The sequence below is a fragment of the Phaenicophaeus curvirostris genome, chromosome 10 (genome assembly GCF_032191515.1).
Source record: "Phaenicophaeus curvirostris isolate KB17595 chromosome 10, BPBGC_Pcur_1.0, whole genome shotgun sequence".
NCBI classification, from domain to species: Eukaryota; Metazoa; Chordata; class Aves; order Cuculiformes; family Cuculidae; genus Phaenicophaeus; species Phaenicophaeus curvirostris.
In genome coordinates, this window is record NC_091401.1 from 27,553,293 (window position 1) to 27,571,918 (window position 18,626).

Below are 18,626 nucleotides of genomic sequence, written 5' to 3' on the forward strand. Positions count from 1 at the left end.
CTTTAAATAGACAAGTGATGGCAAAAAAGTGTAAAGACTCAAATCCTCAGCTGTTTCCAGCTAGTAGTAAATGTAGGGTGGGGAGCACTTCATGAATCCAGGGTTGGTTTGGGACTGGAGTTCGCCACATGGGAGCCTTTGTAGGCTTGTGGTGGATACATCCAAATTTCCAATTGTTCTTTGAGCTGGAGGGGAGATGCAGAAGTGAAAAGTAGTAGGAAAGGCTGTCAAAGAAATAGGGATTCTTCCCCCAGTTTCTGCTCAATTTGCATACTGGGGATCAGTAGTTTAACACTCAGATGGTTCTGAAAGATCCATGCGCGCAGCTGTTAAACTATTTAGAGGGTGTGCGTCAGTTTTAGCCAGTTCAGGTGTTCAATTTGTAACTGCAAGTTGGCAAACAAACGTTTATTGGTGAGGGGAGAAAGGTATATGGAGGTCTAAATTAGTGCCGTTTATGACAGTCAATTAGGAGCCAAGACACACTTCTTGAAATGAGCTTTCAAGGCTTTCCCCATCAACAGGACTTTCCTGGTGGAACCTGAAGCTCTCCCTCTGCTCTGGAATGTATAATGCACACCTTTTGGGAAGGTAATTGTGCTTGAAAAGGGTGAACAGCCACAATGTGGGACTATTTATCTCCTGCTCTCCTCAGAAGATAGCAGGCAGGAGTGGTACATAGGAAAGGACACAGCTACTGGTCTCTTCAGGTCCTGGCCAGCTGCACCTTGGTTAGGACTGGCATCAAATGGGTGTTTGTGGTTCTGCAGAGTGACATAATTTACTAAAAAAAAAAAAAAAATTAATTGCTGTTTGATGACAACGTGACAGTGATTTCATCTCCATCTGCAGAACCATCAGGAAAATAAAACCCTTAAAAAAGTACAGACACTTCATACAGATGAACACAAATGATCTCTCTCTGGAAGATAATCCTTTGCTGTGGCAGTAAATGCAGGACAATCCCCAACCCCCGCCCCCAGCTCAAAGTGACATTTGACAAATTGCTGCCTGGCTTTGGAAGTAATTTGTTCTTTATGGGGAAATTCTGCACTTCCCGCAGGAAAAGTAACACTGGCACTTGTATCACAGGACTTGGATTAGAAAAACTGGCACTTTCTTAACATACGCTTTCCTACCTGTCTCGTCTAAACATGGTTTGACAAAACAACAAAAAAAGCAGGACCTAAACAAAGCTTGTGTAAAACTCATAAGAAAATAATGCAGCAGAGGGAATGAGGGAAACATGAGTTATAATTTGGGAAGCATATAATGGAATTGGGAGGTTTCAAGGGTTTTCTCAGCTTCCATATTGTCAGAGCTGCGGGCTAGCTACCAGTCTCAGGAATGGACTGTGGTGAATGTGGAGTCATGAAAAGAAACTGAGGTGTGCAACTAAATATTAGCAGAAAATATATGCTACAATTATGTGACCTTTGAATGAATTGTGTCATGTTGCAGCTGAAATGGGGTAGCTTTTTTAATCCTCTCACTACAGGCATGTTCCAGCCTGAGCTTGGTAATTAGTTGTAGTACTCTGTGCTGCCTTCCCTCCCACCACCAGGTTCATTCCTAGCAGCCCTGTGAACTTCCCACTCGGTATCGCTCAGTACAGCAGTGCTAAACAAAATTCTGCATTTCTGATCACTTCAACAGTGTATTTGCTAAGTCAGAAATTTGCTTGTGCTGTGTGTGGGTTCAGCTCTTGTAGGTAAGCATGTAATTTGTTGGTGCGCAGATGAGTCATTTTTCTGCAGGCTGGCCTTTTGCTGGTTTAATTTAGGACAACTTTTTTCTAGAGCATACTTAATGAGGGCAAGTGATGAATGATTCAGTCCCACACCTGCAGAGAGATTGTCAGCTGAGAAATTAGAGCTTGTTTGCCCCCTGTCTTTGGTGCCTGCTTTTGTAACTTCTCCTACCAGAGGAATCAACTTCAGTGAGTCCTTTTTGCTCCCAGCACATTTATCATACAGCACTGCTCTTACTAAATATTGAATTCCACGGACCCAGGTGGCTGCATGGCTGGGGTTTTCAACAGGAAGGAGAAGGGCTTCTTTTGTTTCAGTTCATTTTTTTAAATTAACCACTAAAATGTGCTGGATATGTATTCTTTCCCCTTCCCAGAGACATCCATCTTGTCAGCCTTAGCCTCTTCCCAATATTGTGTTCCAGCTAGCAAATGAATAGTGGGTGAAAGAGCCTAAACCAAACACAGAGTAACTAAAGGAAAATGTATGAAAAAAAATTCTAATGCTTATGGTAAAGATGAGTAAATTGGAGGTTTGGTGGTGGTGTTTTTTATTTTATTTTATTTTAGAAGTTGGTGAGCTTTATCCATCTTTTATCCTCCGGGTGAAATAAGTACTGATCTCACTAAGTCAGTCAACAGCAGGCAGCACTTGTCATTTTCAAGGAATCAAAATCTGTTTCAGAGGAAACATGCTCAAATAATGCAAAACCCACATTCATTTGCATTACAGCGTCATGAATTCTGCTGTTCTTCTTTTTTAGTTGAAAATATACCAAAGCAGCTTTGCAGTTCAGCTTTTACAAATGTCTGAAATTTGTATCTGCTTGTACTTAATGGCCAGAAAGAAATAAGTCAGGTCTCAGATCTAGAATTAGAACTCTCGAGTGCAAATGAATCAAGTCTCAAAGCTGGGGTTCAGTGTGTTTCTGTGCCACTCTTGTTGTTCTCCCAGGCAGGTATAAAATATCACCTCAGATAACATGACTTACACATCCAGAACAAAAAAGTCAGGAAAAGACATTGCCCAGCAGAGAACCAGGAGGTGAGAGAAAAACTGCCTGTCTTTGTCCTTGTGAAGAGTGCTGGATGCAGCGGGAAGGCTGATCAGCCCAGGCCTGAGTCTAAGTTGTCTTCTATGTCAGGCTGTGACTGGTTCCTGATATTTGTGTGTGTGTTGAAGTGTTTCAAAGATTGCATAGTGAAAGTGAGTTACGCTAACAAGTTTTCTTGTTCTGAGCAGGCTACCACAGCTTGCTATCACAAAAAGGGCTGGGTTCCTTCTTTTAAGAGGGAAGATGCCGGAGGCTTCATCTAATTCCAGCTGAGCAGCAGCGCACTCCTAGACAGGAGAACTGAACAAAAAGTCCATGATGCTATTATATACCTGAAATTGTACCTTGATGCTCTTTCTCTCTAAAGAACAGGTAAATTAAAGAACAAGCTTGATTTTCATTTGTGACATAGAAACTCTTTTTTGTACTTGAGTTGGAGTACAAACAGTGTTTTCATTAATCCGGAGGCCTTTCACCTCATACTAGCACTCCTTGGGTTGCTCAGTACTGTTGTCTTCACCTTTATAAGTAATCAAAGCCTGGTTTATAATGAAGTCTCTTAATTGTGCAGCTGGGAACTTTGGATGGCAAGGGGGTTGTGTTTTCCTCATGTAACCACTTTTCTGTAGCAAGTGGAAGAGGCTGCACACCCGGCAACTACTGTAGTTTATGGGGAACAGCCACATTCAGCATCTGCAAGACCTTTAAAAGCAGCACAAGACAGAGCAAAAAGTGCAGTTGTTCTTGGACCTGGTCAGCTATGAGTGTAGATTTGTTTCTGATTATATCTAAGAAAGGATTCTTAGGGCTGCATGTTGAGAGGAACGGGAGTGGCCAGCCTACTGAGCAGCCAGACTCATGCTAGTATGGTTGAGTGAGCAGAACTGTGGGAGTCATCTTTTAAAGGAGAGAGTATCTTCAGCTGTGTCTGAGAAATTCACCAACGGGACATCAAGCATGCAGAACGGCATCTCCCTCATAACTTCTGAGGCCTGCAGTCTACTGCCGAGCTGAAGTTATCTAATTCACCATAGTTCAATTTGGACTTCCAGAGCCACAAATGCTGATTAGACATGGCCAGTGCCAGCCAGGTGCCAGTGAGGACAAGTTTCATGGCCAGTCCACCGCTCCTCCAAGGGAGGGACAAAGCAGATTCTGCTTGGCCAAAAGCAATTCTAGTTGTGGGTACACAGATAGGCTATGACTTTTCTCAGGTATTTGTAGGGAGGGGCAGCCAGTCAAGCAGCCAGCTCAGCTTTAGTGAAACCGTGTACGAATACGCACAGGGCTTCCTGGATGAATGTGCCTTTACATCTTGTCCACTAGATTCCTCAGCACACTCCATTGTGTCAGCTGGTCAGGCAAGAGGGTTTGGGATATCTTGGCATCACAGTGCTGGCTCTGGGGAAGCACAGCCCACGGCAGTTGCCATCCACTAAGATGCATGCAGTTCATACAGGTGTTTGCATGGGGCATACACAGACTGTGTCTTTTGAGGAGCCTCCTGGAGAGGGAAAAATGCAAGGCTGCTATGTTGGTCTTTTAGAACAGACAAAAGCTTTTGTTTAATGAAAATGCTGTGCTCACTGGACAGTGCCAAAGGAAACAGTAGGTGTGCACAAAACTAAGGTTTCAAAGGAAAACACCAGCTAATGTTACAATCATCCTGTAAAAGGAACTAATATTTAGCATCAGTGTGGATACAAACCTGGGCTCTGATCATGAAGATGGCATAGCTCCTTGACAGGCCTGTTGAGCATGCAGGCTCCCATGGGTTATCACATTGTATTGCAGTGAATCAGGTCATTTCTCTGCTTTGCCTCACCAGGCCAGTTGGCAGTGGATGGTTAAGGCACGTTTTTCTTTTTCCTGATGCAGGCAGTTATCAGGTCAGAACCATGCCATGCTCACCCTCCTATATGATATGACATAATACTCTGACATCAAAGTGGTGCATTTAGATTTATTTTTTCTTAGAAAAACATTTTTTTCTTCAGCCTTTGCATTGCATTTGGTGGTGAAATCATAATGAAAATTATTTCTTTTGTGTTTTCTTTATAATCTTACCCGAGCACTGCTGACTGGACCATCACTATCTTCCATCTGGACTGATAGAAGTCAACAACCATTACTGCAGTCTGGCACAGAGGGACACCAGTGCAGGAAAGCATCAGCCACCACAGTGCATGCTTGTGCCTTGTACAGTCATTCCTGTACTTTCACATAGACAGCCCTGCACAAAGGGGTAGGAGCTACTTCATCTGCAGGGTTTATGCATTCTCAGTGCTATGACTTTCTGAAAGACCCATTTCTGTTGAATGACTTGGACTGAAAAAGAGCTGACTCATGTGGAAATTGCCTTTTTTCCATTTCCTTTAACCTTTCCTTATCCATCTTCCCCCAGCACAGGAAGTGGGCAGGAAGCCCTTCACACTCGACTACAATGGATTAGAGTCAAATGAATGTCACAGTTTGGGCTAAGAGTAACGCTTTCCGGATTCGAGATGTGCCCTATTTCATTACTGGGCATGATATCTTTACATCTTTCCCATCTTAACTTACTTACAGCCACGTTGCCACTACCTTTTTATTGTTTTCAAAACAGTGTCTCAATCTGAGATACATCCTGTGATACAGGATGTCTCAAGGGGTTGCAGAGAAGTGGGGCCAGCTGTGGCCCTTTGTGGTATGGCCAAACTGAATGGTATATGCCAGGGACAAAGCTATTTGAAAGTGAGTTGGGGACTGTTCCTCATACTGGTATTGTCTCACCTGGCAGTTAGCATACCCATGGTTTTTGTGTTTGCTTAGCTTGGTGGTTTTCTTGAGGTTTCTGCAGATTATAACGTGAACTGCTCTGTCACAGCACTGGCAGGGTGCACTTGTCAGCACAGATCCACCAGCCCTTGTCTCCTCATATTGGCACACAGATCTGAGGGTATGACAATTACTGCCACCCTCTCTGCTTCTATAATCTGTCCTGACAGATCCCAGGGCACCAAAGTCCCAACTTTAGTAACTTAATGTGGAGATGCAGTGAGTTCTGCTGAGAAATAGAAAATGCTCAGGGAGACCTGGTCAGACAGGAAAAAAAAAAAGAAACAAGAAAAATAAAAAGAAAAGGAAAAAAACCCTGAAAGTTTAAGGAAATGCCTATAGGGATGCCTGCAATTCCTTCAAAGACAGTTCTGAGTGGCTGCCGGTGCTGCTACAGGAAACCCTACCCGGCAGTGCCACCTTGGGGCAGTTTGTGTCTGTAAGTTGGACAAGAGGCATCTAGGTGGAACTTGACTTCTTTGTGTGGAGTGCTCTCTTCTCATATGTTTGTATGCATATAGAAAAGAAGATGGTTGCATGCACACTTACTTTATGAGTATTATTTTGTTCTCATCTCTTCTAATCTGTCCTGGCTAACTCCTTTTTATTTTATAAGGTAGCCAGCCTTTGAGAGAGGGTGAGTCCTGTTTCATGCTACCAGAAAAAAAAAAGACTTTGTGAAAACACAGCTTTGTCCATTCCCACTTGGAAAGGGCAACTGAGCAAGTTTCTTTATTTAGTCCTGTGCAAACAGGGTCTCTGCACTGAAGACAATTGACCATCCTTGAATCTGGCATCTGAAGAGGACAGTAATGGAGGTAGGTTCAATCAGATGTAGAGTGTTTCTTCTTTGTACGCAGATTAGCTGTCCTTGCTATCAGCATATGATTATTGTTTATAATCAAAATGCTGATGCTGTAACATGCTGCCAGTCCAGCCAGCTCCAAAGGGGCAAAGGCTTTCTGGCTTGTTTCACTGAGAATTCATCCTCCTTTGTGTTCAGAGATGTTGTGATGTTTCAGCCTAACAGTGGCTTGATACTTACTTCTCATGTGTAATGTTAGTGTAGCTGAGTTGAGATGGTTGGCTTTGTTCTGGCTGCCTGCCACAGCCAAGTGCCTTTACACACAACTCTGCATGAATGAATGGCTTTGGAAGTAAAGCTGCACTTCATTTGAGTATGATCATGCCACTTACAATGATAACCTTCTAGCTTTCCGCTTCCAGCCAAGTGCTACAGGCTTATTTGAAATGCTGAAAGGGTTCCTTCACTTTAGCACAGGTGCATTCCTATAAATAGTCTGTATAGAAAAGCCTCGCAACATGAAAGGGAGCAAGAAAGCACTTTGCAGGAAAGTGAAAAAACTCAAACAGGCAAAAAAACCCTCTCAAATTAACTAATGGTAGAAGTCATAAACTATCACACAATCAGACGCAGACCTTTTTTAAACAAAGAGAAAAGCTAAGATTTAAAAAAAAATCTTAGGGGACAGAAGTTTTGGGAAGTGGCTTTACCAGGTCACTGAAAGATCAGCGTGAGATGACAACTGCTGAATTTCTATGGACGCAGCCTGTGGCAGGGCTGACAGGCAGCCTCTGAAAGACCCAGCAGTTATCAGAAGCCCAGAGTGGTCCAGTCTGCCTGCAGGGGTGGCCTGTGCGAGCGTATCTGTCTGTCTGTGTCTGCTGTAGCCAGGATGGTCTGCACTTTAAAAATGCACTTGTATCACTTTGCATCCAGTAAGGGTGTGTTGGCCTGTATTAGGTGTTGAGGCCAGACAGCAATGTGGCTGCTTCCAGGGATGACTTGTGCCATATGCACTGCAGTGTCCTGGGCATAGAGGCCTTTGAGGAGCCTGATAAAGGCCCTGAATACATGCTGAGAGCTAGCTTTCTCCAAGAGAGACTGCCTCTGCTTTTGTGCTACAAACCAGGTTTGTCTTAAGGGACCCCCCCAATCTGCTTGGAGCAGGATGAAGGGTGCAAGTGCCAGCGTCCATGGTTATTAAACCCTATTCCCCCATAGAGCATTGCAGTCTATAAAAGGATACCTGGCAAGAAAACAGTACAAAAAAAAGGGGGCGGGGATGTTGGGGAAGAGAGGCAGGAAAAAAGGAGAATTAATTTAATTTTCTTCCGATGCTTCTTTGCCACGCACCATCTGTGGTCAAGAGTGAACTTCACCGAGGCAATTCTTTTGGGGTTATCAGCTGGTAACTGAGGTAAGAGAGCTTGAATCTTATTTGCGTTACAATGTCAGGAAGTTGGCTGAAGAATATCCTAAGTTTCATTGCTAACTCTGTATCAGAGAAGGTAGTATCCATTGCATGGAGTTTTATCTGGCAAAAGAAGGCAGATGTTTGTATATTATATTTTATCGCTTGAAAACAGTGTCTAAATGTTTTAAGATATATTATCTTGCTGCCAGAATCACTAATGCTGTAAAAGAAAAGCGTAGAAATACCGTTCAGATGCAGTTCATGTAGAAGACAGACCTGGGACTTACTGCTAATTGCAGACTAGGCCATTCTCCTGGTTGTGCGCAATTTACTCTATCTAACATCGAAAAGAATCCCGTAAAGAGATCCAGACTTCTTTTATTCAGGGGTAATTTTAAACTGCATGGACCATGTACTGGAAGCAGGTGTGATGTGCATTGTGGATGTTAACCCCATCGGTATCACTTCAGGCATGTACGAAGAACTTGACGTGCCTCCGACTCAAATGGTTCATCCTGTGAAGTTGCTTGTAGCTGGGTGCTTTTGCATTTCAGTGCACCCAGACCTGGTGGCCCCAGCGCTCTGGAGCCAGTGCTGTTGCTTCTGGCCTGGACTGCTGCTGGTGCAAGCACTAGCGGAGGGCGCATGCCTCGCTTCAGCTTGCTGAAGGGGTTTCAGCTGCAGAGAGCAACGAGGTTTAACTATTACTTTCAAAGTCTTCAATATCTCCAATATCTATAACATGAAATTGTCTCCAACAACTTCAGCATCCCTGACGTCTCTAATAGTGTGCATGGCCCATATGACTGACAATAACAGGGAAGTACCATTTTGGTGAAGCTCACCTTGAGGTGCAGCAATATGCCAGCTCTTCTTAAAACTACTTCAGTGTTTCTTTTTCTGTGTGCAGGATGTTTTTCACCACAAACCAACGATTTTGCAGAAGCCAGACACATCATTTTTCCTTTCTTCCCCCAGCAAAGGGGAAGTGTGTGGACAGTTGCAATGATAAATCATGGGAGAAGTATTGCCCTGATGAAATGACTGCATCCTTCCAGGATGCTGTCTCCAAAAGGACAATTGCCCCATGAGCTGGAGTGCTGCAGAAGCAGGGCTCAGAGAGAGATGGGGAGCTGGGAACTTAGTTCCTTCTTGCTTATCACCAGGGGTAGAAACATGTCTGTAAGAACTGTTGTTTTTTTAGATTGGCCTTCTAAGGCAGGATGGGAATTCCACTGAAACATGATGTTTCTTGGTTGAGGTTAGACCATATATCCAATCTCATCACCCATGGAAGTGAGCAGACTGAAAACATGAATATAAAGGTATTTTAGAGGAGTTGAATGCATTGAAAAGTATCAAACCTGATACTAATGGATGGTTTACCTCAGGCACACGTTTCTTTCCCCTCTCCTCTGTTTCATTTAACCCCAGCTTGGGTTTTCTTCTTACCCCACATCCCATTTCCTTGGTTTTGAGGTGAACTGAGATTTTCCAGACTGCCTGCATAAACACCCGTGGGAAGAAAGAAACTGGCTAAAGGAGGAGGAGATTTTTCTCTTCCAAATGTCTTAGATACACTGCTGTGTGTTTTTAAACATCTTTGTAGACATCCAAGCAAAGGTGAAAGTTCCCAGGGACTCTCTCTTGGGCAGTCCAGCAGGAGTCTGGACCAAAACACCTCATCCCACTTTCTGAGGCCACCTTCTGCCCCTCCTCTCCCAGGTGTGCAGGAGAGTTTGTTGCAGACAGAGCTCAGGTTTCCCTCTAGCGATCTGATGCTTTTATGTGCAGTCCTGTAATACAACAGACTTTTGGAGTTTCAGAGCTTCAGCTTTGGCAGCTCTGGGAGGGTGCAGATGTTCTCCATTCAGAGCAGTATGCAGCTGAGGATTTATCTGGTGGGTGCTGGCCGTAGCTGGCTCCTTTTACTCTGCCTCGTGCAATGCTGCACCAAGTTCTGACAGGGACCTACTGCCTGTGCTGTGAACACTGGAAGTCAGCGGTGTGGTTAGAGTTTCAATTTTTTACATAATTGTACAGGTATAAAAAATGTGCTCATCAAAGGCAGAAAAACCCTTGATAAGCCATTTTACATAAAGACGAAATCTCTGGTTTAGGAGATTATTAAACTACAGGTTGCAGTAACATGGGAAAGTATCTAGTGGGCTTCCAGCCTGCCACAGCAAGGATGGGCTTCCAGCTTTGCAGTGTAGTGCCAGGGCCCTGCAAAACCAGCCTTCTGTGGGCTCAGATGCTGTGGACAGACAATACTGCAGCTGCAGCAAGAACTGAAACAACATGGGTTGTGCTGGATTTCTGCTTCCTACCAGCCTGACTGCATACTACAGCCTGATAAAATAAAGGGTTTAATTCTTCCTAACTACTCAGTTGCCATTGGGAGAGTAGAAGGGTATTGAACATCAGCTGCATTCTTCCATTCACCAGAATATAGCAAGGAAAGATGGAGTGCAGCAGTAAAAGATCTAACTTACCATTAAATTACAGCTTAAACAAGAGTCTCTTCCATCCTGCCTCAAGGTCACTCCTGACCTTCTTCTGCCTGCCCTACCCTGCTGTTGGTGGCTCACGAGTGACTGTCCATTGCTGCCTCTGTGCTGTGAAACCACAGTAAGTTATGCCGTCCTCTTCCTTCCGGCACTGAGTCTCTTCTTAGAACAAATTATTGAATAACCCTTGTGACAAGCAGTGGTGTCAATTTATTAACTTAAGCAGGTTGTGAAAGAGCAGCAGCAGTGCGGAGCAGCTATGCAGCCCATGTGGGGTGTGCATACTGGTGATCTGCCCTTCCGATATGTGACATGACTGTGGCAGAGACATGATGGAAAGTCTCTCTGCTGAAGCAATTAGACAAAACAGTCCTTTAGTCTGTAGCCAGTGCAATGTGAATTTTAGTGGACTTCTAGAGTTATTTTTATAGAGCAACATTGGATAAATGTTAAACAAGTGGCTGCAGTGTGTGACACACATCAATGGCAAGAGACCCTGGGACTTGCTCTTGCGATTTTTGAGGCTGCTAAATGTCAGACTTGAAATATCTGTGCCAAATTTTTGCCAAATCAAAGCCAAGGGCTGGAAGGCAAAAGCACAAGGAGTTCAACTTGCTAGAAACATGCCACCAGACTGAAGTGACAGAGAAGTTCTGAAGTTAGTAAGGCTGCTGGCAGATTGCTCATGGTGTTTCTGATGGCCGGGGTTGCAGATGACTTTTAGCACCTTTGAGGACAGGGATTGCATGGTGTCAGACCCTGTCCTCAGCTCGTGCAAGCAGTGCCAACACAGTACAACTCATCCCATTACACCAACTTCATTCAGAAGCTGAGACATAAGAATGCTTCTGTCTCAAGCTAACGTTGAACCACCCTGATTTTCACTTCCCCAGAAGTGCCTTCTTTCTGTCTTTGATGAAAGCATCTTTGAAGTATGTCACAGTTTTTTGGTGACAGCTTTCACACTTTCCCCCCACACACACCTGACATTCAGCTGAACTCTCATTTCTCAGTCAGCTGCCTTGGTTCAGTACTTGGCAGCAGGGTTCAGTTCAAATGTGACAGCAATAGCAAATGGAAAGCCCCAGGCAAGAAAACTGGTGAAGGACATTACCAGAGCTGTGTGAGCAACAGCATAAAAGTTATAGGGAGTTTTGGATGTGTTCCTACGCTCAATGTGTGTGTGTGTGTCCTGCCTGTAAAGCCACCTCCAGTGTGCTGCAGCAGCTCTACTCATGCTTTCCAGAGGTCTGTGTTTTTCTAACAAGTCCATTCAGTGCTTGTGAAGGGCTGTGTCCAGCTCTGTCAGCAGGTCATAGAATTAGAATTAATACAGATAGGAGGTGCCAGTGCAAGATGTTCATGCCCACCTGTGTCCTACAGCTGCTGGGAGAGTAGTGTGGCTTGAAGAGGACAGGATGCGGTTATAGTGTGGTATGAGATATATGTCTTGGCCTGTTTGTGAGGTGTAGGTTCCAACCCTCCTCACACGTATATCCTCATCACTTAGAAAGCATGAGGTTGGTGTCGGCCAGTCCTGGCTCCAGAGAAATCTGGGAAGTGTGCAAGACATTATTTTATGCTAAGAAGGCTGAGTTGTGCATATTTGAAAGCTTTGTGGATGTGATAAAATTGCCAGATTTTTGCAGACAGGTCAAGGTAAGCCACACAAGACATGCTCCAACTGGACAGTCACTGTCTCTGTGTGTGGTGGGGGGCTGTCTCCCTTCCAGGTGGTTGTGGAAGTATCAGTACCTTGTTGGGAAGTGCTTGGCTCCCGCTTACCTCTCAGAGGTTTCTATGCCCACTGGAAATATCAGGATATACTGTAGATTGCTGATGCTTCCTCACTGCTTAATACATCTCTTTGCTTTTCTTTGTATGGTGTGGCAGAACTTGGCTAGGTGAGTTATGAATTTAGAGGATACTTTTTCTACTAAGTCAGCCCAAAAGCTCTAGATGAAAAATAAAAAAGAAGAAAAGGGGGCAAACAGAAAAGCACAATCCAGTATTCTAGCTGGGGAGCCTGAGAGGGTTTCTTCATCATGCCCTTAGTCCCTACACCACGTGTTTCAGCCCCAGCACATCCAAATGCCTGGCTGCCCTGTACTCAGATCAACATTGCTCAAATGGTGAAGAACAGAGGTTTGGTCCTATGTCAAAGGAATAGTGTATTGCACCTCGTTTCAGAGAGTGGAACATTCATTCCTGCCTCTTTGCCTTCCTTAACTGGGAGCTCCTGGGCAGTTATTAGGAGTGGCCATGGTCCTGCTCAGAGTTGCTGTGGAGGCTGGCTATGACGGTGAGGACCATCCTTGTGTTCCCTGCTCAGCACCATCCTGCACTGGCAGAGCCTGACTGCCTCCCCCACACTCCCCTAGAGCTCCCTTCCTCTCCAAAGCCCAGTGAGCACCTGAGGACTCTCTGCTGTACAGAGGTTTTGAGGTGAGGTTTCTGTGATGAGGAAGTTTCGCTGGTTTTGGCCAAGTGTTCATGGTACGTATTTCTGGGCAAATGGCTGCTAGAGGAAGGAGTGTTACTTAAAGAGAGGCAGCTTACAGAATCTGCTCAGAAATGCTTTGTTCGTAGGAAGCTTTGTATCTCCTCCACCCATTTAATTAGTGGTTACTGGAGAACTATTTTTTTCCTGCTGTATCTACAATAGCAGTTTGTTTTGTGCAGACCTTTTGTCTCTGAAGAGCTCACACCCATGTTGGTGAGACTGCAGCAACATGGGAGACCCATCAGCACACAGGGCAGGGCAAGGCACAGTGAGAGCCCCACTGCGCCAGCCTGAGCAGCGTGCAGTCACTGTCACAGCCGTGTCACACCCCAGGCTGCACAGAGCGGGACACACTCATCTCAGCATGCAGAGCATAATTTGTTACTGCTTTGATCTTTTTAAAGAAAATATTGTACAAGAGAGGAGAACCAACCTGCTTAAAAGGTCTTTTTGCAATCAGAACCTCTCTTACCCCCACCCTCCCACCCCCTCCCACACATTGTGCAGTAAATGAACGCCAGATCCTACTCTCAGATTTTGGTGATGATGGAGCAGATTTCCCCATTTTTGCCTGAACCTCTGGCAAGCATGGTGAGAAGCCTTCATCCCCTTGGGAAGCTGTCAGAGCTTCTCTGCTGTCCTGTGCAAGTGGCATAGGTTTAGCTAAGCAGGCGGATGATGGGCTCTGTTCAACAGTTGCCTGCAGCAGGATCTGTCTTTCAAGGGTCTCCTCCATTACTCCTGTGCGTTGAGTGGAAGATGCAGAGGTTGAGCTGGACACGGGGCTGTGGCTGCTGAGGTGGCAGCAGGGTTCAGCCCAGCACATGCAGGCAAATGAAAGCCCAGCCTGAGGTCAGGAAGCATGGGTGGAGGTGTGTGCTGGGCACGAGTGCTGTCTGAGCATCATTACAAAGGGACTAGTTAGCGGTTTTACCTCCTTAGCTGTTTGTGGGTAAGTGCATCTCAGGGTGGCATGCACTGTACTGCCTTTGAAAATCCTAGTCTTCATTGCAGCCCCTACACCCTTCCTCACCTGGACAGCCACGGAGATGAGCTGTCTCTTCCGGGACAGACAGCAGAGCAGAGCCCGTACCACCCTATCCCCCACCTTTTCAACTGAACTCATTGAGAGGCACACTCTGTGCCAGTAGCTCGACTTTATTTATACTGGATACTTTGAAACAACTTTCTGCTGCTTTCTTTAGACAGTTCTTTATATTATCAGGTTGAGTAGACCCTTAATACAGTCCTTATTTCCCCCACCCCAGCTCTTTGGGTAGCAGCTTTAATACCATTTGATTCCATGCTTTTGATGTAAAGTTTTTCCCCAGTACAAGCGATTGCAACTTCTTCTAACCTTGTACCGTGATTGATGACCTGCTTGTAGCTGTTGTGTAGTATAAACGATGCTGTAAACTTGTCTAAAGCAGGGTAAACCTGTGTCTACTACAGTGACTGTGCATTAAACTTGATCCAAGGTGCGGAGGAAGGACAAAAAGCCCCTTTGCTGCTGGCTGTACTTGTTTTGGCTTTTATGGGAAAACGAAAGACAGGTTTTGCAGAGGAAAGCAATAATTTTACTCAACTTTGCGTAACACGGAGAATTAACAGTGGCGAACTACATCATTACAGCAGGATCTGGACTGCTGTGGTTGCTTGAATCAGGGCTAATTTTCATGTTGCTGAATCCTTTAGCAAAAAGTCCCTTGGTCCCTTTCACACAAAAAGAAAGTGTGAAAGCCGCTACTGATTGCTAGTTGAACTTGAACACAGCAAGTATAAAATCTGTGCTGCACATGTTTTGCACTAGTGTGTTGTGCATGGGAGCTTAATTTCAGCTTCTTCACTGGCTTCAGATTTAGACTTTGTTAGCTTGGGATATGCTTCCTTAAATTCCTTGTTCACAAAGTAGTAACAAATAGCATCCAGGCAGCAGTTTGTGTTTGCTAGGACCGAGGCAAGGTGAACAAAGTTGTTAATCCTCTGTATTGCAGAGCAGCTTGAGCTGATGGAGTCCATTATAAAGCGAAGGAGATGCCCAAGGTAAAGAGGCAAAAAGCATATGATGAACACAGCCATGTTTGCAGACACAATGTAGACCGCCTTCCTGATTAACTTTTCCTTGTGACAGTTTTCGTTCTTCTTTCTCATGAGTTCTGCAATGACTTGTATAGAGCAATAACTCAAGATGATCAGTGGTATGAAAAACCCTACAATAATAGCACACAGTGTGATCACGGAGGGCTTAATGGAAGATTTTTCAAAGCAAAGTTCATCTTGTCCTCGGTCCTCTAACTTTTTTATGATGGACATCATACAGATGATGACTATCCAAAGAAATCCAGAGGCAAAAGCTGCCTTCAGTGGTGACCTCAACACCTTGGCTTTCAAAGGGTACTTGATTGCAAGGTACCTATCAGCTGCTACGACAGTGATGATGCCAATGCTCATTAAGCGGTTTATGAAATAGCCACTTTCCAGAGCCAGGCACCATGTATCTACCTTTAGGTGACGGAACTGGGATAAGGTTTTAAAAGGCAAAGTAAAGAGCAGCAAGCAGTCAGCCACTGCCAAGTTGACCATGTATACTCTGGTTTCTGTCCATTTGCTGAGTTTGCAGCAGAACACCCACAGTGCCAGCACATTCAGCAAAATGCCCAAAAGCAAAACTGGGATGAAAACACACAGCTGGACAAGTGGAAAGCTTTCATAGGCTGTGATACTGCAGCTGCTGAGGTTCATTTTGGGTGTATTAAGAGGCACAGTTCCTGCAAAAGCAGATGAAACCTTTTAGAAACTCAACTCTTGATTGAATCGGTGATTAATTCAGATAGTTCAGAGCTTTACCAGCAGTGAAAAACAGACAATGGAGATGACCCTGCAGAGCAGAGCTGTCTGTAGGGTACCGAGTGGGGAAGGGGTGGAAGAGGGACACAAGTCTAATCAGTTGTGGAGGAGAGAAAAGTGCAGGTTCTCACTGAGTCCCATGCAGGAATAACAGTGCACAGAGGGCAGCAGGGGAAAATGCATGTGCCTCTGTTTTGAGCTGGACTCAGATCAGACAAGAGTAGATGTCCTGCAGGTAGGAATTGTATGAGCTGTTATAACCATCTAATCATGGAAAGGGGATGCCTGAACTCAGGTCTCATCATTCCCTTACAGTGATGCTCAGGAGAAGCCAGCCAGCATCCTCACAGCTCTGGTAGATGTGCTGCAAAAGGATAGCTGTCCTTTCCTTCAGTCCTGAGCTGTCTTCGCATTAGTGCTAAGAGCAATTGTTAGCATGTCTCATTAGTTTTGGCTGCCATTGAATCCTATGCTCAGTTGTACCACGTAGTGATCTGCAGCAAGAAGCTAGTACTGCTGGCTACATGCTGCCTTTCAAGGACTGCAAAAATCGGTCTTCGTCTCAGAAGTATTAGAGCAATCTGCGACATTTCAAGACAAAAACCTCAAGCTAATGTAATGGCAAGAAAAATGATCAGCAGCCATGTGAAACAGAGAGACCAGCTGTGTCTGGTCTAGTGGGTGCTTGTATCACCCTGGATCTAAAGGCAATATCGTTGTTTCCACCCCTGGTTTGCAGGAGTTAATATGGAAGTATATTCTAGGTGCAACTGCGCATGGACAGGAAAGACCCGGGAGATCTGTGATGTCTTCGAATTTTCCCAGCAAAAGGAACGTGGCTCCATGGGTGCAGGTTCCTGGAATTTGAAAGCATCCCGAGTGAGCAAACCATAGGGTAGTGCTGCAGCATCTATGTGCAGCTGCAGCTCTCATCTAGCTTTGAAAATTGTGCTGCTGAGAATTCATGCCAGGAGACCTCTTCAGAAGTGAGGGAATGTGCTACAGCTGTTAAGTGCAGCAGCTCTGTGCTTTGGACACAACAAATGAGTTATGACCCCAGAAGAAATAAAGGTAGATCATGAGGCAACAGGGAGTTCTAGCAAAGACTGAGACAACCTTTAAGCATCCAAAACATGCCTCATTTGGCCAGTATCAAAATGAGCCTATGAAAATACACAAGCTCCAGCCCTGTCTCAGTTCCTCCATGATCATTGTTGGGTCCCACCATGGCAGGAGAAAGGCAGTGCCTTGCAGAGCAAATGGATCAGCAACTGGATCAGCAAATAGGTAGGAGGAATTACCTGCTCACTCACCGTCCTTGGAGAGAGTGAATGTTCCCCAAGACCAGCTGTGGTGTGGTGTGCAGACAAGACGATGCCTCCTAGAGCAGCTCCTGGCATGTGACCAGCGAGGTATCCTGCGATGACCATTTGCTGGTGGCTGTTGCACTAACAAACTGTTGGAAGAAATACCTTTGCCCCTTCTTAAAGCGTTTCTCAGGGGCAGAGCATCCTCTGTCACCACTGACATGGCTCATACCACCCCCTGTTGGCTGAGGAGCCTCAATGACGCTGCAGTCAGGTGAAACACTCATTCACCATGCAGCCCTGCTGTAGTTCCTCTGGCAATGCAATGGCTCTGGTTTATTTCTTTGATTTATTTTTCCAGTGCCTGATGTCTCACTGGGGCCCATGGACCCTCCTTGCCCAACAGGATGTGCGCATTGCTTGAAGGGGACTCATTGCCCTGGAGGATCCTGAGGTTGTCTCTCCCCCTTCTAAACTGCCTCTCCTGCTGGGGCCAGAGCAGAGGGACTGCCCCTGCTGAAACCCAGGACAGAGCAGCCCCAGCAGGCCCCCAGTTTCATTCAGAGCTGCTGGAGAGGTGAGGGCTGTGATTTGCAGACAGTTTCTTGATAGTTATAACTAGGTTTCAGTCTGAATCATGGTAATTCTCTCATCTTCCATAGTTCTCATCAGCCAGCAATTCTGAGAAAATGCGACACCGTGACCCTGTGACCTGCTGACTTGGTGACAGCTCTGCGGTTGCAGGCGTCTGCTGGTCAAGGGCTCCTCCTTGGCTGTCCGTTGCAACCCATTTACAAGAAGAGCTCAGACAAGTTGGCTGGCAAGCTCAGGGGTCCTACCATTAGTACTTTGAGCTGATGTCTTGGGCAAACACATTTCCCCTTTCTGCTTTCCAGGTCATTTTAGAGCAGTTTCAGGAATATTTCTGCATTGTCTGCTTGTGGATTACAAACCGGCTTTTGGGACTGATTCCTTGCCAGCATATAGTCAGTATAGCACTTAGCTTAAATACTTCTAACTTTCCAGGGACTGCTTTTGCCTTTCTTTTGGCTGCATCTTGGTGGATGCTTATAAGTAGTGACTGACTTATTAGTACACCCAGCTCATTGATCCCCAGCCACCATCAGTTTTGTGTTGTGGTTCTTGTTAGTACTTTAGTTTTCAAAGTCATGCAGCTCCTGGTTTGTGATAGCCTCACCACTGTACAGAAAACACTTTGCATCATCCTCAAGTGTTGTCCGTACATTCCTATTGCCTACGTCAAGGCAATTGCTACCAATATTAACCATAAGCTGTCAAAATTAAGCCTGGAGGGAGCTCAGCTCATAGCATCTGTTTGGACTTGATGATCCAGTGGGTCTCTTCCGACCTGGTTATTCTATGATTCTATGATTCTGTCTCTTCATCTTTGTGATGCTTCCCATCCACAGCTTGCTGCCAAGGTGGCCAGTTGAGGGCAAGTATGTCTCCCACCAGTCTGGTGAGGCTTCAAGGGAGGCACAAACCCCATCACCAGGCACACAGCATCTGCCTGTGATCAGAAGGTTCACCAGGATATGTCAGAGAAACTCACAACCAGTTACCAGCAGGCAAAGCTAAAGAGAACTTAGCTATCCCC

General features: G+C 45.3%; 1 protein-coding gene across 1 annotated transcript; it reads right to left on the reverse strand.

Annotated features, from left to right (window-relative positions):
* Window positions 1-14,457: 14,457 nt before the first annotated feature.
* Window positions 14,458-17,033, reverse strand: LOC138724837 (G-protein coupled receptor 35-like). Its single transcript, XM_069865161.1, has 2 exons — window positions 17,003-17,033; window positions 14,458-15,622 (listed from the first exon to the last, which is right to left on the reverse strand). Exon 2 carries the CDS (start codon window positions 15,594-15,596, stop codon window positions 14,661-14,663), a length of 936 nt encoding a protein of 311 aa, XP_069721262.1. The 5' UTR covers window positions 15,597-15,622; window positions 17,003-17,033; the 3' UTR covers window positions 14,458-14,660.
* Window positions 17,034-18,626: the final 1,593 nt, after the last annotated feature.

What these genes read in the sequence shown, in the direction of transcription:
- LOC138724837 (XM_069865161.1), bottom strand. Translation starts at nt 15,596, where the DNA reads ATGAACCTCAGCAGCTGCAGTATCACAGCCTATGAAAGCTTTCCACTT.